The sequence below is a fragment of the Chlorocebus sabaeus genome, chromosome 1, assembly GCF_047675955.1.
Source record: "Chlorocebus sabaeus isolate Y175 chromosome 1, mChlSab1.0.hap1, whole genome shotgun sequence".
NCBI lineage: Eukaryota > Metazoa > Chordata > Mammalia > Primates > Cercopithecidae > Chlorocebus > Chlorocebus sabaeus.
The window spans coordinates 56,104,499-56,131,190 of NC_132904.1; the positions used below are offsets into that span (position 1 = coordinate 56,104,499).

Genomic DNA, 26,692 nt, shown 5'->3' on the forward strand with positions numbered 1-26,692 from the left:
CCTGACCAGGCTCACTATCCCCACCACATTTTTACTTGAAGGGCTTTCTGGACCTGGGGCTGAAATGGAAAAGATCTAAGATGTGAAGTATATAAAAGTAGTGAAGGAGAAAAGGTTTACTATTTTGTAGGGAATGGGACAGTCTTGAGAAAATCCTTCCTGGCACTCTTTTCTTTTCTTTTTTTATAAAGACAGGGTCTCACGCTGTCACCCAGGCTGGAGTGCAGGGTCATGATTATAGTTCACTGCAGCCTTGGACTCTTGGGCTCAAGTGATCCTCCCACCTCAGGCTCCAAAGTAGCTGGGGCTACAGGTGTGCATCACCACACCCTGCTAATTTTTTATTTTTAGTGAAGACAGGGTCTCACTTGTTGCCTAGGCTGGTGAACTCCTGGGCTCAAACAGTACTTCTGCCTCTGCCTCCCAAAGTGCTGGGGTTACAGGTGAAAGCTCACATTTTTGAGAACCTTGGTTTGGGTACTTACAAGGAACTTAATCTAAGGTTACTGAAGCTTGCGGTGGCTCTGGGTTGTGTGTGCAGGTGGGGGGAAGGGAGAGAAGGAGGCAGCACTGAGAAGATAGAAGGAAAGGGGCCATAGCTTTTTCTCAGGTTTTTTCTTAGTCTGTTTCTAGGAGCCCTTTTATCCCTTTGAGAACCAGGCAAGTGGTCGATCAGTTGGGAGGTTAGGCAGGGAGGGGCTGTGCCTTTTGCTTACAGCATTGGTGGGCTTTGCTTATAGCTCTTTCTAGGAAGCAGGGGAGCTTTTCTGCAGGAATTTAGCAGGGGGCCTTGCTGCTTCAGGAAGAACAGGGGCTGATGATGAGGTCGAGAAGGATCTCGACCATGCAGAGAAGGATCATCCTGATTTAGTTGCATTTGTTAAGCTCCTTAGAATCTGAGGGCCAGTATTGGTTGCTGAGACTCTTGGCAGCCCTCGTCTGGGGAGCTGCCAGTCTGTACCTCATGTCCTTGGCCAGGGCCCATGGATGAGGAAAGGTGCAGGAAGGAGTTGGCAAGAAGGTAAAGAGGGTCTGAAGAGGTGTTTGCTGGGCAGGATGAGTAAGCAGGTTGGCCCCAGGGCAGTCAGATGACAGCTGCACACTGTAGGGTCACTGTACTGTCATTGTACTGCTGGCCCTCTCCTGGCTCTTACCATGTTCTCAGAACACACACAAGAGCTCTGTTCCCGTTCCCACCTTCTCTGTCCCTTTAGGCCACTGCCTTAACTTTGACTTCCATGTGAGCAGAATTGCTTAGGAGAGTAGTGGAACGTAGATGTAGCAGAAATTCTCTCCTGTGGTTGAGAGGTTTCCTATTTTCGGGCGTCTTGACTTCTTACCTCGGCTATAAAGCAGAGTGCTGTGCAGTGTTTACGTTTCCTCTCAGTGGCGACGTTAACCTCAGCAGAATGGGAGGCTTTCCTCCAAATGCTTGCCATTTCTTCCTGTTTGCTCAGGGCTCAGCTGTCTCCTGCTTCAAGAGCAAGGCATACTGTCACATCCACGGTTATGCCTGTAGAAAAGTATCAGACAGACATTTAGAAATGTCACCTAAACAAGGACAGATAGGCTTTTTGCTCTAGGATAGGAACGTTCATTCTTAGAGGTGGGGCACGCCTCAGAAAGAGCTCCCTTCAGAGACTGACCTCTCATCGGTCCCTTCTTGGACCTTTGAGAGAGCCTCTGTGGATAAGGTGATGGGACCGGGTCAGAGGGAAAAGGAGCACTTAGGATGCTAGAGAGAGTTGCCTGGTGAAGGCTGGACTGAGCAAAAGCTGTCAGCCTTCCAGAAGGTCTTTCTTCCTGTGACAGTAAGGGGAATTGATGGGGGTTTCAAGCAGTCAGGAGGCTTTGCCCTGCACTGCTCCTGCCCAGCCGTCCAGTAGGTTTTGTGTGGCTGTTCCCAATGCCATGCCTCCTAACCCTTCCTGCTGGGACGCAGGCTAGAGAGCTGCGACACTTACCTGCTGCTTGGGAGGTCAGGTTGGAGCCGAGTGGACCAGGTGGAGGCCATGGATGAGGAGGCACAGCACTGCAGTGGAGGGAGCCCGCTGCATCTAACTGGGTCACTTGTGCTCAGCTCTGGCCAACTGTTGTCATACAGGAGAGCACACAGTGATGGCAAATTTTCTCATTTTTCAAAAGGAGCTAGAATCTGAATTTTTCTTTCTATTCACCTGCTTTCTTAAGCTTCACAACTAATTCAAATTATTTAAAAATAAAAGGAAGGCCAAATGAGACATGTTTTTGCTTCTGCAGACCGCAGGTATATGACTTCTGACATAAACTCTTTTTCCCAGGAGTTTAGAAATGAGGAGAAAGCAAGAGAAGAGATCAGGGTGGTTGGCAGGAAGAGTAATTTTAAAATACAGGAAGACGGAGCACACCTGGAGACTGAGGAAATGGCTTAGATGAGCCGTTGGTAATGCTTTCACTGGATCCTGTGGTGTGCGCATTCCTTTGTGGTTGACGACCAGTGGTTCTCTGTGTGGTGGAAGAAGCTAATGGGATGGGGGGAGGAGGAAGAGGGGCTGAGTGCCCATCTTTTAGTTACACATAGCTAGGCAGATTCTTGGGAAGATCGTGAGTCGTGACCCCACTAAGTCCCTAGAGAACATGCTGTGGGACACACATTTTTGCACTTAAGGGCATATAAGCTTGGTTTAAAGCACTTACTAAAATGCAGATTCCTAGGCCCCAGCCCCACAGATTCCCATTCAGCAGGTGGGGCCTGGGACTCTGCATTTTAAAGCACCCCATCAATGTTAAAGAAAGTAAGTGGACAGTGGAGTGAGACAGAGCTGGGTCTACATTCCTGCTCTATTCCTTCACTAGGTGAGTAACCTTAGTCCAGTCGTTTAATTTCTCTGAATTTAAATTTCCTGATCAGAAAAAAAAGAGACTGTACTATCACTACCTTGTAGAATGGTGAGAACTAAATTAGAAGACAGTTGGAGGCAGTACAGGGTCCTGGCCCAGAGCTGGGGCACTGGTGCAGGCCACCTGGGCATAAATCCCTGCCTTGCCCCTTTTTAGCCGTGTGGCTTGGAGCAAGCTAGTTAACTGCCCTCTTTCTTGGTTTCCTTGGTAAAGTGTAACTAACCCTGTGAAATATTAATAGTACCCATCTCACAGGGTTGTTAAAGGGTTAAATGACTTAATATACGTGAAGTGCTTGTAACTTTAACTGTTATAATTACGTGTATAAAAAGTCCAGCAGTGTGTCTCATAATAAATGCTCTTTTGCTTTTCCTTAGGTCCCCTTACTGTGGGTAACAGATTAAGGCTTAATTCAAATATCACCTCCTGATGAGGCCTTCCCGGAGTCCACTTTTTACTTTCTCATCTCCCTTCACATTGAGCTTCTCCAGGGCAGGGACTGTGTCTTTCCGTCTTAATATCCTAGTACCTTGCACAGTGCCTGACATAGGGTCAGTGAACGGAATGATAGTACTAGGGAGTCTGAAAGATGACTCACACTTGTGAATGGAGAGGTTGTCTTCCAAATACCTAGGGAAGTGTGATCTGGAAGAACAAACATTTATTAAGCTTCTGTTGCCAGACAGGGCAATCATGGGAGGTAGATCATGTTGCTATTATGGCTGTTATAGTGACAAAGTGAGTCTTTGACCCTCACTGGAGCAAGGTCACATAACTAGTGGTTGTCAGAAGGCAGGGCTGGACTCAAGGCTGATGTTTTTCCCACTGCCCCTAGGGTCCTGCCACTGTGCCTCTTTGTCTGGATGCAGTTTGTAGAAAAGTTCCAGAGGTACCTTATTCCATTCCTTTCTCTGAATCGTAACTCTTGAGATAGTTGCCTATAATTTGTCAGAGCTGTGTTTTTGAGGAACTTTGGATTGATGGTATATGCTAATTGAACAATTTCCTTTTCTAAACATGCAGTTTCTGCCTGGACTTTGCCATTGATGGGCCTAGGAACTAGCAAAGAAACCTCTCCTCATGCTTGAGTCTCTGCTCCATTCCCATCGGCATTTCCTCTGCTTTAGGAGCATCTTCTCTCCGTGCAGCCTGACTAGCCAGGATATCAGGCTAAAAGCATAGATGAGGGCCTGGGGCTGCTTTTAGGAGGTGGGGAGAAATGGTGTAGCCCAGGAAGCCAGAATGCTGAGAATCCTCAAGCCTGAGCTTCAGGTGTAAAGGGTTAACCTGGCCTTCAGCTCCTCAAGTCCCAAATTATTCTCTGATCCTGATAGACCTGGCCCAGAGAGAGCAGTTGGTAGGGAGGCTGGTGAGTAGGCATCTCTGTTTTTCTAATCTCGTGTGCCCTTCTGAGGTTCTCAGCAGTGCTGGCTCAAGATGCCTGAATTCCCAGGCCACTTCTGAGAATGGCAGCTGCACTCTTGGACAAATGTGACTAAGGGTCCCTGTCATGGGCCTGGAGGCAGTTTTGTTCCGCTTCTTTCTTGGTTACATCTTCACAGGATTTTTCCTCTTAGCCACCCAGATGTCAGAGTCAACTACATTTCTCTTTCTTAGTAAGCTGGCTCTGTGTTCTCATATACAACTACATGATAGCATTTCAGAGCAGTGAGTCTACCCTCCTAAAAGCAGAAATTCAGGGAAAGAAAGAATATGTTTTTCATCATGTTCTTCTAACATATTTCAGTTTCTGGTCATGCCACAAATCTTTTGCCTTTTCTCCAAGGGCCTGCCCTGGAAGTGATAGAGCAGGTCAAGTGTTGTTTTCATGGATGGCGATGGTTACTGTGACCGTTGCTACAGTTGAAAGCTGATGCTTAGCAAGTTGGTTCCTATAGCACTGTGCTTCCTGAGGACCTGAAAACTGGCCTGATAAAACTTCCAGAGGTTGCCTTTTCTGTCCCTTCTCTGTTGTACATGCAGCCATATGATATGCCAAGCACTTTACTTGGCACTGGACTGGTGCAGGTAGAGAGTATCTCACTACAGCCAGTGTGCATAGATGCCCTGGGAGCAAGATTGACTTTATCGTCGTCATCATCATCATCACTAGTGTTATGCTGATGAATATAGACTTAAACTTATAGGGCCAAGCATGGTGGCTCATACCTGTAATCCTAGCACTTTGGGAGGCCGAGGCAGGAGGATCACTTGAGACCAGGAGTTCGAGACCAGCCTGGGCAACATAGAGAAACCCCGTCTCTACCAAAAAGAAAAAAGTTAGCTGGACCAACTCCATTTTATGAAGGGTAAAAGTGAGGCTGAGAGTTGGTTTCTTTTTTCCAGAAGCATCTGCCGTATTCACCTTGGAGGGATGTTTCATTGCTGTCACTATCAGATAATCATCCCCTGCCTACTGGCTGCTTCCTCTCTTTCCGGTTACCATATCACTCCCTATCACCATCACCAAAACCACAACCCTGAGCGCTTAGTAAGCGAAGTTAAAGAAATTAGAGCTAGTACATTTCATCTTGAGATTAGGAAAGAAGTATAAATGGTATCAAGAATTAGGACTTGACTTATTTTTATTATCAGAACCAATCACTTATTTGCACCAAGGTAAGATGGTCTCAAGGATTAAGGTCATCAGTGGCCATAAATAAATGTGTTTAACTTTCACATCCAGATATACTTCATTTTGGCCAATGTGATGGAGGATGCCAGTCAGAGGGAGAGAACTACTGTTGGTGAACTGTTCAGCTTCCGTGATGGTGGTGGTGGCCTAGGCTGTGGTGCACCTGGACATTGGAAATGTGCTTAATGTGTCATTTGTGTTGTTGCTCACACCCATTCTCCAAGGCACTTAAAAAGATTTATTTAGCTCTTAAGTTTTAATGTCTATATTGAGATGTAATTAACATGCTGTAAAATTCATTTATATAATGTAATGGTTTTTAATATATTCACAAGAGTTGTACGACCATTACCACTATCTAATTCCAAAACATTTTTGTCAACCCAAAAAGAAACCCCATACTCCTATCAGCCATGTCCCATTCTGCCACCCTCAACCAGTGCTAGGCAGCTCCTAGTTTACTTTCTGTCTCTATAGATTTGCCTGTTCTGGACGTTTCACAAAAGAGGAATCAAGGTTTATTCATGTTGTAGAATGTATCAGTACTTTACTCCTTTTTATGTCTGAATAATATTCGATTGTATTGATATATACCACATTTTGTTTATCATCAGTTGATGGACATTTGGGTTAGTTCCACATTTTGGCTACTATGAGTAATTCTGTTATGAACATTTATGTACAAGTGATTGTGTGGACATGTATTTTCTTTTCTCCTGAACAGATACCTAGGAGTGGGTCATCCTGGTTTATATGGTAACTCTGAGTATGACTTTTTGAGGAACCACCAAATTGTTTCCAGAGTGGCTGTGCCATTTTACATTTCTACCAGTAAGGAATGAAAGTTCCAATTTCTCTACAGTCTCACTAGCATTTATTTGTTTTTATCTGTCTTTTTTTTGTTATAGCAATCCTAGTGGATGTGAAGTAATATCTCATGTGGTTTTGATTTTTATTTCCCTAATGACTAATGATATTGAGCATTGTTTCATATGCTTATTGGCCAAGTTTATATCTTTGGAGAATTTCTGTTCCAAATCCTTTGTCTAATTTTTAATTGGGTTACTTTTTTATTATTGAGTTGAAAGAATTCTTTATAAATTCTGGATACAAGTTTCTTTTTTTTTTTTTGATACGGAGTCTTGCTCTGTCGCCCAGGCTGGAGTGCAGTGGCGCAATCTTGGCTCACCGCAAGCTCTGCCTCCCGGGTTCACGCCATTCTCCTGCCTCAGCCTCCTGTGTAGCTGGGACTACAGGCGCCCACCACCGCACCTGGCTAATTTTTTTTTTTGTATTTTTAGTAGAGACGGGGTTTCACCGTGTTAGCCAGGATGGTCTCGATCTCCTGACCTCGTGATCCTCCCGTCTCGGCCTCCCAAAGTGCTGGGATTACAGGCGTGAGCCACTGCACCCGGCCGACAAGTTTCTTAATAGATACATGATTCGCAAAAAATTTCTCCCATTCTTTAGGCTGTCTTTTCACTTTCTTGATGGTATTGCTTACAGCACGAAAGTTCTTTATTTTGACATAATACAATTCATGTCCTTTTTCCTGTGTGTGTGTGTGTGTGTGTGTGTGTGTGCGCGCGCGTGCGTGCTTTTGGTGTTATATCTAAGAAACCATTGCCTAATCCAATGTCATAAAGATTTACTTCTGTTTTCTTCTAGCTTTCCTTTTGTAATTGTAGCTCTTACATTTAGGGCTATACACATTTTTTACTTTATTTTTAAATATGGTATGAAGTGGGGCCCTACTTTATTCTTTTGTATACGGATATCCAGTTTTCTCAGCACAGTTTGTTGAAAAGACTCTTCTTTCCCCATGAATTGTCTTGGCATCCTTATTGAAAATCTGTTGACCATAAATGTAAGGGATTATTTCTGGACTCTGGATTCTGTTGTATTGATCTCTATTTCTATTCTTATGTCAGTACTGCACTGTCTTTGTTACTTGTTAGTATTTTTTTTTTTTTTTTATTGGCAACTCAGAGTCTTCTAACCTTGTTCTTCTTTTTCAAGATTGTTTTGGCTGTCCTGTATCCCTTGCATTTCCAAAAAAATTTAGGATCAGCTTGCCAATTTCTGAAAAGAAGCTAGCTGGGATTTTGATGGGTATTCTGTTGAGTCTGTAAATCAATTTAGGGAGAATTGCTATCTTAACAATATTCAATTTTCTGATCCATGAATATGGTATGTCTTTTCATTTTTTAAGTCTTTAATTTCTTTCAATGATGTTTTATAATTTGCAGTATACATGTCTTGCATTTCTTTTATTTATTTCTAAGTGATTTATTATTTTTGCCGCTATTGTTAATAGAATTGTTTTCTTCATTTCATTTTCAGATTGTTCATTGCTAGTATATAGAAATAAAATTGATTTTTTTTTTTTTTTTTTTTTTTTTTTTGAGGCAGAGTCTTGCTCTGTTACCCAGGCTGGAGTGCAGTGGTGCAATCTTGGCTTACTGCAACCTCTGCCTCCCAGGTTCAAGTTACTTTCATGCCTCAGCCTCCCAAGTAACTGGGATTACACACATGAACCACCACACTTGGCTAATTTTTATATCTTTAGTAGAGATGGGGTTTTGCCATGTTGGCCAGGCTGGTCTCGAACTCCTGTTCTCAAGGGATCTGCCTGCCTTGGCTTCCGAAAGTGCTGGAATTACAAATGTGAGCCACTGTGCGTGACCCCAAATTGATCTTTAATATTGATTTTGTATCCTGCACACTTACTTGAACTCACTCAGCAGTTTAATAGGTTTTTAGTGGAATCCTTAGGATTTTCTACATACAAAATCATGCCATTTGCAAATGGAGATAGTTTTACTTCCTTCTTTCCAACCCAAATGTACCCTTAAATTTTCATCTTTGTATTCCTTTTATTACTTGGCATAAAATAGTGTTCCTGAAAGGATAGTGCATTTACCACTGGTGATATATTAGCTAAGAATATATGGTACATGAACAGACATTTTTTACTTTTAAATAGTTAAATACCTTAATGTATATTACTTTTATTTTAATGGGTATTAGAAAAAATATGATTAGCACTTCTAGCTCTCAATTTCATGATGTGTACTCAAATGTTACTTTATCATAATGGTTTTCCCTGAACATCTTATTTAAAATAAGATACCCTCTTCACCACTCCCTTTCCCTCTACTTTGCTTAAGTTTTTTAAAATTTAATTTAATTTAATTTTTTTGAGACAGAATAAATAAAATAATTCTGTCTCAGAATTGTCACTCAGGCTGGAGTGCAATGGTGCAATCTTGGCTCACTGCAACCTCCTTCTCCCAGGTTCAAGCAGTTCTCCTGCCTCAGCCTCCCAAGTAGCTGAGATTACAGCTGCCTGCCACCACACCTGGCTGATTTTTGTATTTTTAGTAGAGAAGGGGTTTCACCATATTGCCCAGGCTGGTCTGAACTTCTGACCTCAAGTGAATTGCCTGCCTTGGTCTCCCAAAGTGCTGGGATTACAGGCATGAGCCACCACGCCCGGCTCTACCTTGCTTAATTTTTTTTCATTCCACTTATCATCACCTTACATATTATACACAAAGATACACTTATTATCACACACGTGATAATTTGTGTGTGCTCATTGTCTGTTTTTCCCCACTGGGATGTAAGCTGCATGAGGTCAGATACTGTATTACTCTTCGCCGGATCACATTTGCCTTGGACATGGGTGCTAGGTAAATATTTGTTGAATGAATAGTTTATTGTTTAGAATAAGGTTACTTTTTTCTTTTTAAGTAAAGGAAGTCGTTTCAAGTATATTCAAGAAAAATATTGAATAGTATGTCAGGAGGTATGCAAATATGGCAAAAACCATGGACTATATAGAATGATAGAGGTTTAGGAAACTCTGACTTAAGGAATGAGGAGAGATGAATGGAGATGGAGTTTCTTGGGCTTGTTTATTTTGTTTTCTGTGAAGTGATATGATGTTAGCTCATACTCTTCCCTATTCCGGCCAGGGGTTTCTTGGGGGCTCTTAAGCTGTAACACATGGAGTTAAACATTAAGTGGGAAAGCAGTTTCTACCATCTGCCACAGAAACCCTCTTGGCACTTTTGGAGGTCATCTGGAAGATGTTCAAGGTGCTTTTGGCTGCCCATAGAAACTTGGCTTACCGGCATTGTCTTCTTTGCAGGGCTCTGGGTTTGCAGAGAGCCGAAATGACCATGACTGCCAACAAGAATTCCAGCATCACCCACGGAGCCGGAAGCACTAAGGCCCCTCGGGGGACTCTGAGCAGGTGGGTAAGGAAGCACTTGTGGGGCATGGCAGCAAGGGACCTAGGTCCTGGGTGGGATCCCTCCAAAATGTAAGTAGTCATCATCTTGACTGACAGTCATCCAGGTGACTGGTCTAGGCCAGTTCATGCTGACCATTAGGCAGAAGATATTTTCCAGTTCTATAAGTTTCCATGTAACATAACAAACAATAACCCTAGAACAAGCTCTGCTTTGTGCCTAGCATTCTAAGGATGGGGCCAGCAAGAAGCAGCTGATGTTCTTCTGGCTGTAACCTTTTCCCATGGTGGGGAGAGCTGGGGGCCTGTGCCTGAGCTAAGCTGCACTGTAGTGAGGGAGGCTGACCACATTGGACTAAGGGTAGAGAGGCAGTTATGCATATTAGCACAAATTCCAAGCAGTAGCCTAGGCTTTATAAGAGTTTAGAGAAACTGTGGATTTTGGAATCATGGATTTGGTTCAAATCCAAGTCCTAATCACTTAACCAAATAGCTCTCAGAATGTTTCCCTGGGCCCTCTAAAATCTTCATTATTTCATCTATAAAATAATAATAGTAGTTATCTTAGAGAGTTGCTGTGAGAACTAAATGAGATAATATATGTCAATGCTTAGCATTATGGCTGACATAAAGCTACTCAATAAATTTTAACCGCCTTTTGAGGATGAGATCAAAGCTTCCGGAACTCACAGATACACAGATAGATGCACAATACTCTCACCAGGGCTTCTCTGGTCTTGGCCAAGGCTGGACACTGATATCTTAAAAGAACCTTTAGTCTCTCTTATTAAAGCTGTGTACCTTTCGTAGCCCTTTCTGCTGAATGTCAGGTGGACAGATTTGGCTTTTGCGGCCTCTGCCTCTAGGATGGATAACTCTGAGAAGGGTGCTCAGCTTTGGTTTGGTCAGGGCTAGTTCATTTCTGGATATCTGGCTGTGCATTGCTAGGCTGGGTCCAGTAGGGTCTGGTCAGAGGTGGTGGTAAACGTTTGGTTCATTCAGAGCTGGAGTCCAGATATAGTTGGTAGAATAGTGCACGGGATGTAGCCCCTGGGGAGTGACTGTCATGAAGGAGGCAGGGGTTCCTCACACCATACATACAGGACTTTGTCCCAATAGAAACATTCTGGATGGACTATGCCAAACAGGGTTTGATGGACTCTGACTTGTTAAGTACATAAGACCCTGGGACTTAGCCAAGCAAACTGATTATTCGTTTTGCAGCAGCAAGACTGATAGGAACACCGCCTGCCCGGGCAATCCCTCTCATTTAGACTGGGCTTGGTGGCATACCAGCTTCCCTGTACTGAGTGAGGCTGGGAATGGCAAGGAACAGCTTCTTGGGCAAAGCAGGTGGAGAAACACCTCCTCCAGAACATGTCGGTGTCCAACGCAGAAACAGGTCGAGGTCTCAGAGTCTTGTGTCCCATTGCCTGCTCCTGGGAACCACGTTGCCGGGCTCTTGTCAGCCTGGTGGCATTCTTACCATGATTGAGCTGGCAGATGGGGCTGGGAACTAAGGTTCCAATTTTTTACAGTATCACACTACTGTAGGAGTGAAACAAATATATGTGATCGTGTCATTTTATTCATAATTTTAAAGCAATTATATATTTAGGACCTGACATGGAGATTACCATTCCCAGCAACCCTCAACTCCTTTAAATATTCTTTTTTTTTCCTTCTAATTTCCACTATGCAGGAATGGGGTAGAGGGGTGGGAGGGGCAGTATTTACATCAAGTTTCAAAGCCGGCTCAAGACTGCTGACAGGTGCTCCAGTTTCTATTTGGAGTAAATGCCTACTTACTTCTAAGTGTTTTCAGAAATTGCTCTTCCTTTAGCTTCTCAGCATGCTTGCCATCATAACATGCTAAATGGTGTTTGTAAATATCTGAGCCTCAGATGTGCCTAAAAAAAGCACCTTTCCTGTCTCCCTTCTAAGTCTTCGCTTCCTTCCTACCACATTTCTGCTTCTCTCCTTCCCTCCCTCCCTTCTTTCCTGGGAGTCTGGCTTTTGGTGTGAAGTTGCAGGCCTCTGTGGCCAGCAGCACCCTTCTCTCAGAGACTACCCCTGGGGTGTAGGTATTATTTAGACATTGTGATCTGGTGGTTTCTTTGGCTGCCTTCACCCCGGCCACATCTGGTTGTGTTCTTTGGGCTAAGTAAGGCAGTAAATCACCGGTTCATTTAGGAAGGCATTGTCAGTGAACTCAGGGTTCTCCTGGGTGCCAGGCTCTGTGCTGGGCACTGGAGGGCAAAGAGGGATGATCCATTCTCTTTCTCCAAGGTACTTACAACTTGGATTGATGATCTTGGCACCTGAATTTCTTAGTTTGACCTTTCAATAGGTGTTTGGTGGTGACCTGGGGCCCTTTTATAATTGCCAGCACATGAGTCCAAGGAGGAGCCTCCTCGGTGTGACCAGAGCTTTAGTTGGGGAGGGGAGGGGTGTCGGGGCCTTGGAAAGCTGGGCCTTTGACACTCTGGCTACTTTGGGGACCTCCACATCATCCACATGAAGGCAGAGGAACCCAGTGGTTCTAAGAGGTATTTGTGTCCAGCTTTGGGGGAAGAGGGAGGTCTGGGCAAGGAAAACTGGTGGGGGTGGGCAGATGGGGCCCTGTGTAACTGTCACGGTGTGTATTTGAAGGACTGTACCCTTAATTTGTGTAAGACTTCACCTGGTGCCAAGCCAGTCTTTGAGTTTAAGACCCTGGATTCCAGTCCCTAGGTTTTCACAGGTGTGTTGCTAATGTATTCCTTTTCCTTTGCAGCTTAGTCTTGATTTGGCAGGAATGTGTAGGAGAAAATCTAAGCCTTTCATGTGACCGCCTCAGTTTTGTTCTTTGCTGTGTCTTGGTCTCCTGGAGCAGGTTTCCTTGTCTTTGCTTTTGTTGATGAGGCTGAATGAACATACTGTTCATCCTTACCTGCCAGATACACTCTCCCCACAGGCTGTTCCCACTTCAGCTCACGAGATATGACTGCCTCCCACTATGGGGGTCGGGAGTGGGATTCTCAAATCTCTTCTGAATTCTAGAGGTCAGCCTTTACTGTGTTGGTATTGATGACCTGAGGCGGGACTGGAAGCAGGTTGGTAACTTGCAAAAAAGGAAGTATTATGTTTAGAGCTAATTCAGCTGTGTAGATAGGGTGAACTTTGTCACTTACTGCTCTCAGGAGATTTCACTTGTGCAGTAAGACCTGGCAGGCAGCAGGGGCTCTTCTCTGAAGACCTGCTGATTTCCTCCACAGCTTCTTCACTATGAAACTCCAGCACCTGGGTCACTGCAACTTGGAAATAACAGACTTTATCAGCCTTGAGTTTGAGAACTTTGCTTGTGGTGGGTGCTGAAAATCTGAGTGTCTGTAAGAATATAGAATTCTCGAGGGCAAGGACTTTGATGTCTTTCTGTGTTCCTAGAGCCTGGAACAATGCCTGGCACATAGAAGCCATTAGCTATTTGTCGATTAGTCAACTAGATGGGAGAGCAGCCTCTTAGAGCATAGGCTGTTGTGCTACTTGAATCCTTATAGTACCTTCCTAATGGGTCATCTTAGCTTTGGACTCTGTTTTCATGTAATCTGTAGATCTTAGAAAGGCAGAGGGGGCTTCAGAGCTTCTTCAGTCTAACCCATTTGATTTACAGATTGAGAAACTGAGGCACAGAAAAGAGGAGGTACTCTTTAGGGATACAAAACTAGTAGGAAGAGGAACTCAAGCCTGCCTCTCTTGATCCTTCGGTTATTTTTTTATCCCACCACATTCCCTTCCTATGAGCATTCCTGGGATCTTCCTGCCCCCAAAGTACTGCTGTCCATGAAAAAGTCAAATTTAGCCTGGTTTGCAGGGATTTTCATGATCTGACCCTGGTCTTTCCTTCTGCCCAGGAGTTCACTGTTCTCTAGTGGAAACCTTACATTTCTGCCAGTCTGGATGCAAATATTCTCTTCTCTCCCAGTGTTTTTCTAGACCACTCAACTAAGACAAATCCCTCTCTCCTCTGCATACACTCAGAATCTTTGGTTGAAAACAGCCAAATGGCACTTATCATATAGTATCTCATAAAGTGGATGTTTGTGTGGGTCTTTTTTCCCCTACTCAGTTGGAACTCTTTGGAGGCCCGATACGTTCTCTGTTGGGATGTTAGAGTTGGAAGGGATCTTGAGATATATCTGGCTCATTAACTTACATTACAAATGAGGAACCTGTGAGCCCACACAGCTAATTGGTAGTGGAGCCATAATTTCAACTCATATTTGCAGGTTTTTGTAAAGAGAGTGGCTTCAGCTTGTGATATGGTGAAATCCAGAGATGTCTTAAGGTTCCATGGCCAGTGCAGGCACAGGTTTGGACCCTTTGTCTTACATCAGGGAGAAACCAAGAGCTTAAAGAGAAGAAAAATCTCCTGAGTAGCTGTGGGTAAAGACAGTGCTGCAGGGCCTGTCCTGGCCATGGCAGGCCCCCCTCAGGAGGACCTGTGACCTCTGCCCCTATTACTCAAGATGCTTCCTAGAATCTAACCATGATGCTGTCAGTACAGGTCTGGTTATTTATTGCTACATAACAAATGACCCCAAACTTAGTGGCTTAAAATAATGTTTATTTTGTCTACCAATTGCAATTTGGGTAGGGCTCAGCAAGGAAAGCTTGTGTCTGTTCTTTGCAGCATCAGTTAGGGTAGCTTGAAAGTTGTGGGTGACTCAATGGCTAGGGGCTGAAATCATCTGAAGGCTTACATGTGTGACAGTTGATGCTGGTGGTCAGCTGGGACTAAAGCTGGGGAACACCTGCATGTCACCTCCATGCTTGGCAACATGCCTTCATAGCATGATAGCTGGGTTCCAAGAGTGAGAATCCCAAGAGAACAAGGCAAAAATGCATGGCATTTTAATGACCTAGCCTCAAAAGTCAGATAGTTTATCTTCTATTGTACTATATTGATTAAGACAGTAACAAAGGGCTGCCTAAATTCAAGAGAACAGAAGATAATTTCTACCACCTGATGAGAGGAATATCAATATCTCTTCATAAGAAGATACGTAGAATGGAATAGGTTGTGGTACCTATTTTTTAAAAATACAGAAGATAATTTCTACCACCTGATGAGAGGAATATCAATATCTCTTCATAAGAAGATACGTAGAATGGAATAGGTTGTGGTACCTATTTTTTAAAAATACAGGCTGCCTTCTGATCACAGCAATTCACGTCTTTCCCAGATGCAAAATACACTCAATCTCTCCCCTAAAATCTCAGATCTCATCTTATTCATGGCATCAGCTTGAAGTCTGTTACAATGGAATCTTGTCACCAAAATCAGGTCCAGATAGGGCTGGGTGCAATGGCTCACGCCTATAATCCCAGCACTTGGGGAGGGTGAGGCAGGCAGATCGCTTGAGCCCAGGAGTTTGAGACCAGCCTGTGCAACATGGAAAAACCCTGTCTCTACAAAAAATACAAAAATTAGCTGGATGTGGTGGTACATATCTATAGTCCCAGCTATTCAGGAGGTTGGGGTGGGAGGATCACTTGAGCCTGGGAATTCAAGACCAGCCTGAGCAGCAACATAGTGAAACCCCCTCTCCACCAAAAATAAAAAACGTTGGCTGGGTGTGGTGGTGCATGCCTGTAGTCCCAGCTCCTCTAGAGACTAAGGTGGGAGGATTCTTGAGCCTAGGAGATGGAGGTAGCAGTGAGCCAAGATTGTACTGCACTTCAGCTTGGGAATAGACTGAGACCCTGTCTTAAAAAAAAAAAAAATCATGTCCAGATGTAGATGAGATTTTTGGGGCGCAGGATCATTCCTTGTGTACAGCTCCTTAAGTACTGTTTCTCTTGCTGTGAAGACCTGTAACTTAAAGAGAATGTATATCTGCTACCCAAAAGACGCTGGTGGGACAGGCCTAGGGTAACCACTGAATATGCTTTTCAAAAAGGGGAAAACAAGAGGCACCCAGCAGTCACTGGTTTGATGTATTTCTTATATTCAGTGGGACAGCTGTTGCTAATTCCTTGACTAGGTATTGGTTCATTTACCCTGTCTCTAGCTGCACACTCTGAGCTTTTGGTTCTGCCCTCTGACTCTTCTTTTCCATAAAAGTAGCTCATTATTGCAGGTGAGTAGTTTCTCCATCTGCTTCATGCCCATAATACATTAAGGGCCCAAAGTCTTTTCTTCATTTTGTACTGTCTCTGCCCATTTTACTCCAAGCTGATATACTTCCTTTAAAAACTTCATGGGTTGGCTGGGTGCAGTGGCTGATGCCTGTAATCCCAACACTTTGGGAGGCCGAGGAGGGGGCTGATCACCTGAGGTCAGGAGTTCAAGACCAGCCTGACCAACATGGAGAAACGCCGTCTCTACTAAAAATATAAAAATTAGCCAGGCGTGGTGGCGCGTGCCTGTAATCCCAGCTACTCAGGAGGCTGAGGCAGGAGAATCGCTCAAACCCATGGGCGGAGGTTGCAGTGAGCTGAGATCATGCCATTGCACTCCAGCCTGGGCAACAAGAACGAAACTCCATCTCAAAAACAAAACAAAACAAAACAAAACAAAACTTCATGGGTTTCTTACGAATCATTTTATAATCCATTATAATAGCAAAGAGCACACATACAAATCACTTCAAGATAAGCCCCTTGGCCAGGCGCAGTAGTTCATACCTGTAGTGCCAACACTTTGGGAGGTCGAGGTAGGAGGATTGCCTGTACCCAGGAGTTTGAGACCAGCCTGGGTGACATAGTGAGATCCCATCTTTACAAAAAAATAATTAATCAGGCATGGTAATGCACACCTGTAGTTCCAGCTACTCTGGAGGCTGAGGTAGGAGGATCGCTTGAGCCTGGGATGTCAAGGTTGCAGTGAGCCATGATGGAGCCACTGCACACCAGCCTGGGAGCCAGACCTTGTTTCAAAAACAAACAAACAAAAAAAGAACAGATAAGCCCCTCTCTACTTCGATTTGGATTTTTTGTGAGATTGCTATGGGACAAAGGTTTTTAAGATTCTTAGGAGCCTTATTGTCTTCAGAGAGGATTTGTAGGACCCAATCAAAAGATACTTAGGAGACCTTTTGTGTGTCTGTCTCTTCTATGAGGCAATACTTTAAGTAATTTTTTTTTTTTTTTTTTTTTGAGACAGAACCTCACTCTGTCACCCAGGCTGGAGTGCAATGGCGTGATCTTGGCTGACTGCAACCTCCACCTCCCGGATTCCAGCGATTCTCCTGCCTCCGCCTCCCAAGTAGTTGGGATTACAGCCATGCACCACCACGCCCGGCTAATTTTGTGTTTTTAGTAGAGAGGGGGTTTCTCCATATTGGTCATGTTGGTTTTGGGAGGTCTCAAACTCCTGACCTCAGGTGATCCCCCCACCTCGGCCTCCCAAAGTGTGGGATTACAAACGTGAGCCACTGTGCCCAGCCAGCCTTTAAGTCTCTTTAAGCCAAGGCAGACATCATGGAGCAGGGGAAAGCCACTCCTGCAGTGCTGTCTGAATTCCTAATCCACGGAGTCTGGGAGCAAAAGAACATGGTTGTTTTATGCCATAAAATTTTTTTTTGAGAGGGGTGGTTGGCAGTAGATGTCTGGAATACATTTTGGTACCTGCAAGAGAGATGCTACTGAAACAAAATCTTAAAACAGTGACTTTTGGGCTGTCGGTAGGGGCTTAATGGAAAGTAAGGAAATGTTATTAGAAGTTAGAGGAAAGGGAACCCTTAATAGTGTTGAAAAGTCTGTCACTTGTGGTAACATAGATAACAGAAAATATAGCTAATAAATCTGATGAACTAGCTAAGGAGATTTGCAGGCAAAGTGCTGAAGGTGCCATCTGACTTGCTCTAGCTGCCTATAGTAAAAAAGAGAAAACAGGTAAGCTAAGAAGGAGCTGTTTCGTTGTTAAAATTACAAAGCAATTACAAATGAGAAAGGGCTTGCTGGATCAAAAAATAAAACTGTTTTTCACTGACAGTCTCTCTGGACAGGAAAAAAATTCTCAAATTAAGAAATGAGAATTTCTTAAATGAGGTGTAAGGATCACTTGAGCCCAGGAGTTCAAGACCAGGCTGGGCAACATAACAAGACCCTGTCTCTACAAAAACTAGTAATAATAATAAAATTAGCCCGGTGTGCTGGAATGCAGGTGTGGTCCCAGCTATTCATGAGGCTGAGGCGGGAGGCTCTCTTGAGCCCAAAAATTCGAGGCTTCAGTGAGCTGAGATCTTGCCACTGCACTGTAGTCTGGCAACAGAGTGGGACACTGTCTCTAAAAATAAATAAATAAATGAATAAAAGACTTCAAGGCTTAGGGCGGCTCAAGGGCTAGGGGCTGGTATCACCTGGCAATGTCTTAACCTCACATCAGGGGGATGCTGGCCGTTGCTGGGACTTTACCTGGGACTGGCAGCCAGAACACCTACATGTACCCTTTCCACATGGCCTGGGCTTGTTCCTAGCATGAGAGACGGGAATTAGGAGCTGCTGATTTTTTTAGGCCTGGGCCTGAAAAGTAGCACCACATCACTTGTATTGTATGCTATCAATCAAGCAGTCACAGAGCCCAAGTTTAAGAGGAGGGGTTATTTTGACAGGAGGCATGTCAAAGAATTTGGGGACCACGTTTTAAAGCCATCAGAAGTGCCATTTGCATGGTTTCCTGGAATTAGGTTTGCCTCCCTCTTGGCTTTGTCTAATGCCTGGCTCTGCTTTATACAGTAGCCCAGTCTTTACTGGACTGAGGCACTGGGGATGTTCCTGTCAGGGATGGGTAACCTCAGAGAGGGCTTCTGCAATGTCAGTATTCTCTCTGCCTTCACTTGCCACTGCTACTTAGACGGTTCATCATTCCCTTCCAGAGAAGAACTCAGCAGTCCACTTGGTGCTTTCTTAGAAATCAGCTTGGGGACAGACAGGCGCGGCTTCCGTAGATTCTTAGATGTGCTTTCTGGAGGTGAAAAGGCAACTCAATTTATGCCGTGACTCTCACTACCTTTCACTTACCCTGACAAGCCGTAGGGACCTGGAGAATCTCTATAGACGGTGGCCTAGATATAGCCCCATTTGGGGGATGAGGCTGCCCTGGACCCTGTTGGGGACTCGCAATTGTTTGAGATGCTTTTTTTTGGGAGCAAGAAAGCCAAGTTGTGAGTATCACCCTGTCCTTTGACTTTTTCTCAGGACTTTTCTGGAGTGGGATGTCTATGTCTTGTTACTGGGCAAGCTTCTGCTCTAGGCTAGGGAACAAACTCTTGGACTTGCTGACTCAGGTAGCCTTCCTCCTTTTTCTCCTCCTCCATGCTCAGAGTATGGCTTTGGGGTAGCGCCGTGAGAATGCCATCCCCAGAACTGGGGCAGTCACTGGGTGGCAGGAGGATGGTGATACCGCTAAGCCAACAGGGTCCTTAGTTGAGAAGCCCAAGAATGCTGAATGACTGGCCACCTTCCAGGCAGTTTCATTTGAAGCAGGCAAGACATTGCTTAGTAGGGATGGAAGCATTTTTTGGACACTGAGCCCTGTATAACCTTCACCTGCAGACAGGCTTACTTCATGGCACTCATAACACATCCTGGTACCTCTCAGGCTGTTTCCAGGACTACTAGGACTTTTTCCCAACTAGCTCCAGCTTGGTCCCTTCTTGTTACTAACACTTGTAGTAGCCCTATGACCAGAAAAAGCAGAGCAACTTGGAGCATGCCAAGTTCATCAAGAACTAAAGACAGCCTTCCCTCCAAAAAAGTTCCTCGTGGCACCTGACAATACATGGGATATTCCTTAGCACAAATACTTCTTGTGTTACCGAAGAGGGGCCTGTATCACTAGCCCGGGGATTGGGGCGTGTTCCTATGAGACAGTACCAGAGGGAATATTATGCACTTTAACTCTCACTTTCTGTCTATGTGCATGTGCACACATACACATGATGCTTTTTCTTTTCTTGTTTCCTTTTTAATTTTTGAGACAGGATCTCACTTTGTTGCCCAGGCTAGAGTGCAGTGGTGCAACCATGACTCACTTCGCCTTGACCTCCTGGGCTCAAGGATCCTCCTGCCTCAGCCTCTTGAGTAGCTGGGACCACGGGGGGTGTCATCACACCCAGCTAATTAAAAAAAATTTTTTTTTTTGTAGAAATGGAGTTTTGCCATATTGGCTAGGCTGGTCTCCAACTCCTGGGCTCAAGTGATCTTCCCACCTTGGGCTGTCAAACTGCTGGAATTAGAAGCATGAGCCACCATGCCTGGCCCACAGTACTTTTTCTTTAAATTTATTTCTCTTTCCATACTGTAGCTCATATTCTTTCCATCCTAATTATGTATCTTACATATTTGTGTGTGTGTGTGTGCGTGCATTTATGGTTCTCTGTTTCTTTTAAATATCCTTTGCATTCTCCCCTGCTTTCTTTTATCTGTTCATTTTACTTCATCTCTCCTTAAAATGTTGCTTCTGGCATGTCGCATGCTGCAGTGTTGGCATCCATGCCTGTGTTGAGCGGCAGAACTGGCTGCCTGCTGACAAGGCCATGGCACAAGTGCCCAGTTCCACAGTGCCTGCCTCCCAGGGGCATACTCTGGGATTGTAGAATAACAGAGAGATGATAAGAGAGAACAGCAGTCTTGGGTGTCTGATGGCTGCTTTGTATTTACTTTTAAAAATTATTTATTTTACCTTTATGGAATGATTTATAGTGTTCAAACACTGTTAGAGATTTGCATCATCTTAGCCACACAGCTAGTATGTGAGGATACTCAGACTAAGTGTTGTCCATGTTGATAGTTTAAAAACCTGAGGCACAGAGAACTTAGAGAGCTTGCCCATGAGCACACCCAGAAAGTGATGGGACCAGGACCCAGCCAGTGTGTAGCTTTCACGCCTAGTGGGAGAGGACTTCGGGGACTGGCGGCAATACTGGACTGCACCGAGTGCTTTGTGTACCTTTCTCTGTTGTTCTTTAGCCCATACACCACAAAGAGAGAGGCGGGGAAGTCTGCAGATACAATGTCATGTCGTGAGCAGGCATACAGGAGGCCTAGGTTTTTAACTATTTACATTTTCATTCTTTTAGTCACTCAACACAAATAATAATTCCTTTTAAGTTCTAGGCACTTTGCAGGGGATATCAAGATTAACAAGATACTGTTACCACCTTCAGGTGAGCTCACTCATAGTCTAGTAAGGGAGAGGAAACAGTCTGGTGCAATGCAGTGTTATACATGCCATCGTAGATGTTTTCCCAGTGGAGGCCTCTGCATAGGCCATCTCTACCTGAAAGGGGGTAGGGTGTGAAAAAGCTAAGAGTTTGATGTGCCTAAGGGTGGGATACAGGATTGATATGAAGGGAAAACAATGTGGGGTGATGAAGGGGAAAATAGGCAGGGACCAGCTCATGGGGGGCCTTGTCAGCAATGCCAGTGAATTTGCATTTTATTCTGTAGATATGAGGAGTTTCAAGCATGATCAGCTTTTCATTTTGGAAAGAGGTCAGAAGATGAGAGGATGAACCAGAACTGATTTAAGACTGAAGGCAGAAAGAGACCAAAGAAGTAGCAGTAGCAGTAGGGATGGGGAGGAGGGGGACACACCTGGGAGATGTTAGGAAGTAGAATTGATAGGACGTAGTCATCAAGTAGATCAATGGGTTTGGGGAGAGGGCTGGATCCAGATGCTTGAAGCAGGAGGGGAACAAACTCTGACCTTTTATCCCCTCTTTGGAATGAGTTGGAGAAAATATGCAGCAGTAAAAGCCAGGGGAGGTGGAAGCATAAAGCAACATGGGAATGAGACCATGAGAGCAGACGTCCAGCGCAGGCACATGGGAAAGAGGGTGCTAGTGTAAGGCCAGCCCTTTTAGATGGGCATTGGGTCCCCATCTCTTCGTTGCCTGCTCAAGGATGTTATTTCTGCATTTGTGCCCTCTGTGTCTGCATTGACAACTTTTCCCTCTCTACTGGATCATTCCAATTATAGTTGCAAAGTTGGCATGGTGGTTCACGTCTGCACAGTCCCAGTTCTTTGGGAGGCCAAGGCAGGAGGATCACTGGAGGCCAGGATTTCAAGACCTATCTGGGCAACATAGTGAGACCCCCATCTGTGGAAAAAAAAAAAAAATTAGCTGGACGTGGTGGCATGAGCCTGTAATCCCAGCTATTTGTGAGGCTAAAGTGGGAAGATGTCTTGAGTTCAGGATTTTGGGGTTACAGTGAGCTATGTACTCCAGCCTGAGCCACAGAGCAAGACCCTGTAAGAGAGAGAGAGGGAGAGAGAAGGGAGAGAGAGAAAGGAAGGAGGGAAGGAAGGAAAGAAGGAAGGAGGAGAGGGGAGGAGAGGAGAGGAGAAGAGAGCAGAGGAGAAGCTTCTATTACGCCATATTCTTCTCCAACTACTATCCCATTTCTTTGTTCCTTTTTTAGGAAAACTCTAAAAGAGCTGTCTGAACTCTCTGTCTCCACTGCTTCTCCTCCCTTTTTCTTAATTTTTCCAGTCATGCTTCCCTTCCTACCTCTCTACCAAAACCTCTCTTCGTCAGGTCACAGTGACCTCTATGTTTCAAATAATTTCTCAGCCCTTCTCTTAGTTGTTGGCAGGTTTGACTCAGTTGATCACTCCCTGTTTCTTGAGCGTCTCAGGACATCACTCTTCGTGATTTTCTTCTTTTCTCACTAAATGCTGTTCTCAGTCAGTCTCCTTGGCTAGTTCTTCTTCCTTGTCCAGACCCCAAAACACTGGAACATACCAGCACTTGGACTTCTCTAACTACCCTTATGCTCTAGAGGATCTCATTTGGCCACATGGTTTTAAATATTTCTATATGCCACTAATGACTCTCATATTGAAATTTATAACCAGACTCTATTCTACCAGTGCTCAGGCCAAATATCCTGATGCTGTCCTAGACTTCCCTTTTGTGTCTCTCACTGCTCATCTAACCCATCAGCAAATTGCATTGGCCTAGCCCTCAAAGTAGCTCCGTCTCTACCACTACCCTTCTGATCCAAGTCATCATAATAATCGCTTGTCTGGATTGCTGCAGTGGCCTTCTAAATAGTCTCCTTGTTGCCACCCTGTACCCCTGCCTGTCATCCTCTGATGTAAAGTCAGATCTTGTCACTGTCCTGCTCACACCCCTTCAAGAGCTTCCTTCTCTTTGAGAGTATAAGCCCAAGTCTTATCAGTGGCCCATGGGGCCTTCCATGGTGTGGCTTCTGGTGTCTCTCAGGCTCATCTCTAGCCCACACTTCGTTGTTTCCCTGCACTCTGGCCACACAGGCCTCCTTGTTGCCCCTGGAATACAGTAAGCATGTGGTTATCTTTGCCCTACTGCACTTTCTGTCTGGAACATTCCTCCCCTGGATAGACATATTACTCACTTCCTTCGGGTTGTGTTCATGTGTCCCCTGGCAAGAGGGGCTTCCCTGACCTCCCTATGTAAAACAGCAACTCATCCCCACTGCTCATCTCTGATCCCTTTCCCCTTCTTTATTCTTCTTTATTGGTCCCCAAACCATCTCACAGAGTTGATTTGTTATCTACTCACTCTAAACAAATAAGGCAACTTCATGTACCTCCACCAGAATGTAACCTATAGAAAAAGAGACTTTGTCTGTTTTTAGTCTCTGCTGATCCTTTTTTTTTTTTTCCCTCCTTTGAGACAGAGTCTCTCTCTGTTGCCCAGGCTGGAGTGCAGTGGTGCGATCATGGCTCGCTGCAGCCTTGACCTCCCAGGCTCAAGCAGTCCTCCCACCTTAGCCTAAAACAGTGCCTGGAATAGACTTGGCTCTCAATGTATCTGGTTGAATGGATAGATAGCCAAAATGTATCTCCGGCCTGGTGGGGTTGCACACTGTGGTCTGGGTGATAGGTGGCTTCCTTTGTTCAGATGCAGAGAAGGCTAGCAAGGAGCTGGCCTAGGAACCAGGAAGAAGTGAAGCTAGAGACTCTCAGTGGCTTTGCTCCCGTGGTGGCGTGTGAAGGCAACCTGGATCCAGGCCCTGCTCTTCTCATGGCCGTGGTCTCCTCTTGTCCAACAGGGGAGAATGATCTTACTTTCCTTCCCAGTCTCAGTTTGAGGAACTAGGAAACAACTAGACAGAGTGGAACTGAAGCCCAGGAATGAGCACTCTCCCCTATCCATGCCAGGGGTTGCCACCTGCTGTGCAACTCTTTGTTATGAGGATCCAGACATCCTGACACCTGGCCCCATTGTGTCCCTCCTGAAGCTTCCCTAGTGTTCCCTCTCTCGGTGACAGACTCTCCTGACCCTCCTTCAGCCTGGGAGCAAAGACTGATGGAAGCTGATTCTTAGGGTGGCTGAACTAGCTCCACTTCCAGGGAATGCCCCCATAAGAGCATCAGAGCCTGTAGTAGTGAGAGAGAGATCCAATCCAGACACCATGGAAGCTAAGCTGGCCTGTGGGGAAGTGGGGGAGGAAGGCCAGGGCAGTGGCTCTGCACTGGGATGGGATGGGCCAATGACACGCAGGTGTGGCCTTTCCCACCTGCATCTTTTTAGTACTGCCGTGGAGCAAATCACCCCAAAACTTAGTGGCTTAACACAGTTGATTGTTTCTCACATTTCTGTGGGTTTTCCGGTGGTTCCTCTGCTGGTTTCCCCTGGGCGCACTCATGTAGCTGTGTCCGGCTGGGTCTGGGTCCAAGGTGGCCTCACTCATGAGTCAGACAGTTGTAGGCTAGCTATTGACAGAGGTGCCTTGGTTACATTCCATGGGACCTCTTGTCCTCTAAAAGACTAGACTGGCTTCCTTATGTGATGGTGGCAGGGCAGCATTCCAGGTGGGTAAAGGGAGAAACTACAAGGCCTCTTGAGGCCTCAAGTTTAGAATTTGGACAACTTTTAGTTTCCACTGCCACATTGTATTATACTCAAAGCACATCACCAAGATCAACCCAGATTCGAGGGGCAGAGAAATAGACTTCGCCTTTCTATAGCTTGAGCTGCCAAGAATTCATGGCCATATTTGATTTACTCCCCGCTCACCTCCCCCCGCCCCGACAATGTTCAGGATCCATGGACAGTGGCAAACTGACCAAGTTTCCCAGGTGATTACTCTGAAGAGTCAGCCCCATATGAATATTAGTAATTATCAAGCTAAGTTGGAACACTGTGTTAGGCCCCAAGCTCAACGCTTGACAGGTACTATCTCTATTTCTCACAGAGATTCTCTGAGATATGTGATTTTTTTTTTTTTTTTGAGACAGAGTTTCACTCTTGTCGCCCAGGCTGGAGTGCAATGGCATGATCTCGGCTCACTGCAACCTCCGCCTCCTGGGTTCAAGCAATTCTCCTGCCTTAGCCTCCCGAGTCACTGGGATTACAAGTGCTTGCCACCACACCCAGCTAATTTTTATTATTTTTAGTAGAGACGGGGTTTCGCCATGTTGACCAGGCTAGTCTTGAACTCCTGACCTCAGGTGATTCACCTGTCTCAGCCTCCCAAAATGCTAGGATTACAGGCGTGAGCCACTGCACCCAGCCAAGATACGTGATCTTCCAACACCCATTTTTTATAGTTAAGGAAACTGAGGCTTAGGGAGAGAAGATTACTTGCTCAAAGTCATGAAGCTTATAAGTGGCTACACTGAATCTTGAACACCAAGGCTGTGATGTTCTTACCCTCTGTTGAGACCGACTGGCTAGCCATAACCTGATTTAAAAAAAAAAAAAAAAAAAACTACTAATGATAATGAGCATTTCACATCCATGGTCTCATTGGCTCAATATGACAACCCTGTGATGTAAAATGTGGAATGGTTTTGAAGAAATGAAACTGGATGTTCAGAGTGTGAGTCCATTGCTAATAAGAGGTAGAATCAGGAACATGCGGACAGATAACAGAGAATTCTACCCTCAAGTGAGAATGTCACACCCAGGAGGGCAGGGCCTTATCTTTATTGTTTACCAGACCTTGGAGTGAGTGACTGGTGCCTTCTCTGTGATGAACCCGGGGCTCCTGGGCTCCAGGTCAGCACGGGCAGCTCCTCTGTGGTGCAGTGCACTGGGCCTGGCCTGTGGGGAGGCTGGGGCAAGGGTAGCACGTGAAGCTATGGGCCCCAGGTCAGCAGTGACACCAAAGACAGGACCTGCAGAGGAAAGGGACAGTTTACTCTCTACTTTATACTGCATGAGAGGAGAGAAATGAAACCTCAGTTCAAGTGGGGTAGGCACTGAGAGAAAGTTCTTAACCTGTGTAGATTTATTTGTGCTGGAACCACTAAGGGAAGTTATAGAATCATTCTTTCTGAAAGCATGCTGGGATCAGATGGACCAGAGGCCCTGAATCATTTTCCTATCCCAAGGAGCCATGCCCCACACTACCATAAGTAACAGTGGTTCCATGGACTGGTGAATTCTCTCCTGGGCAGCTGGGAAGACACAGCCCTAGGGAACCATATATCAAAGTGCCTGAGCAGGTGAGGCAGGTATAGTTTAAAAAGGCTTCCCAAGAGATTGTGAGTCTCATTAGGTGCCTGCCATCTCCCAGTAGAATATAAGCTTCATGAAGACATGAATTTATGTCTGTTTTGTTTATTCTTATATCTAGCTCCTAGAACAGGCCTAGCACAGAGTAGGTGCTCATTAAGTATTTGTTGAAGGAAGAAACAAATGAAATTGTCCTCTGTCAAATGCATCTTCAGTTGAGAACTAAAACAGAGTCCTTTGTGTAGCACAAGCAGTCATTCACTTAGGGGCTAGACTGATGGCCTTTTTGTATTTATGGTTCTATAAAATAAGAGAGACATGAGGCCTCCATCAGTTGTGAGGAAGTTGGGATCTCCCCCTGCCTCAAGCCTGGCGCCTTGCCCTGCCGCTCCCTACCCCAGGGAGTGCCGGGGCTTACTCTGTTCACACCTTCTCACTGAGCAGAGCCTCTTTGGTCATCTGCTTGGCTGGGCACTGCAT

General features: G+C 45.1%; 1 protein-coding gene across 10 annotated transcripts in view; it reads left to right on the plus strand.

Moving 5' to 3' along the window:
* Positions 1-26,692, plus strand: part of DENND2B (DENN domain containing 2B) — a 176,686-nt gene that overhangs the window by 110,502 nt on the left and 39,492 nt on the right. For all 10 annotated transcript variants that reach the window (XM_037999747.2, XM_008007520.3, XM_037999750.2 and 7 more), the window contains one exon: positions 9,672-9,776. In XM_037999747.2, the coding sequence (XP_037855675.2) occupies positions 9,697-9,776 (80 nt within the window). In that variant the 5' untranslated portion in view covers positions 9,672-9,696. The remainder of the gene's footprint in view (positions 1-9,671; positions 9,777-26,692) is intronic.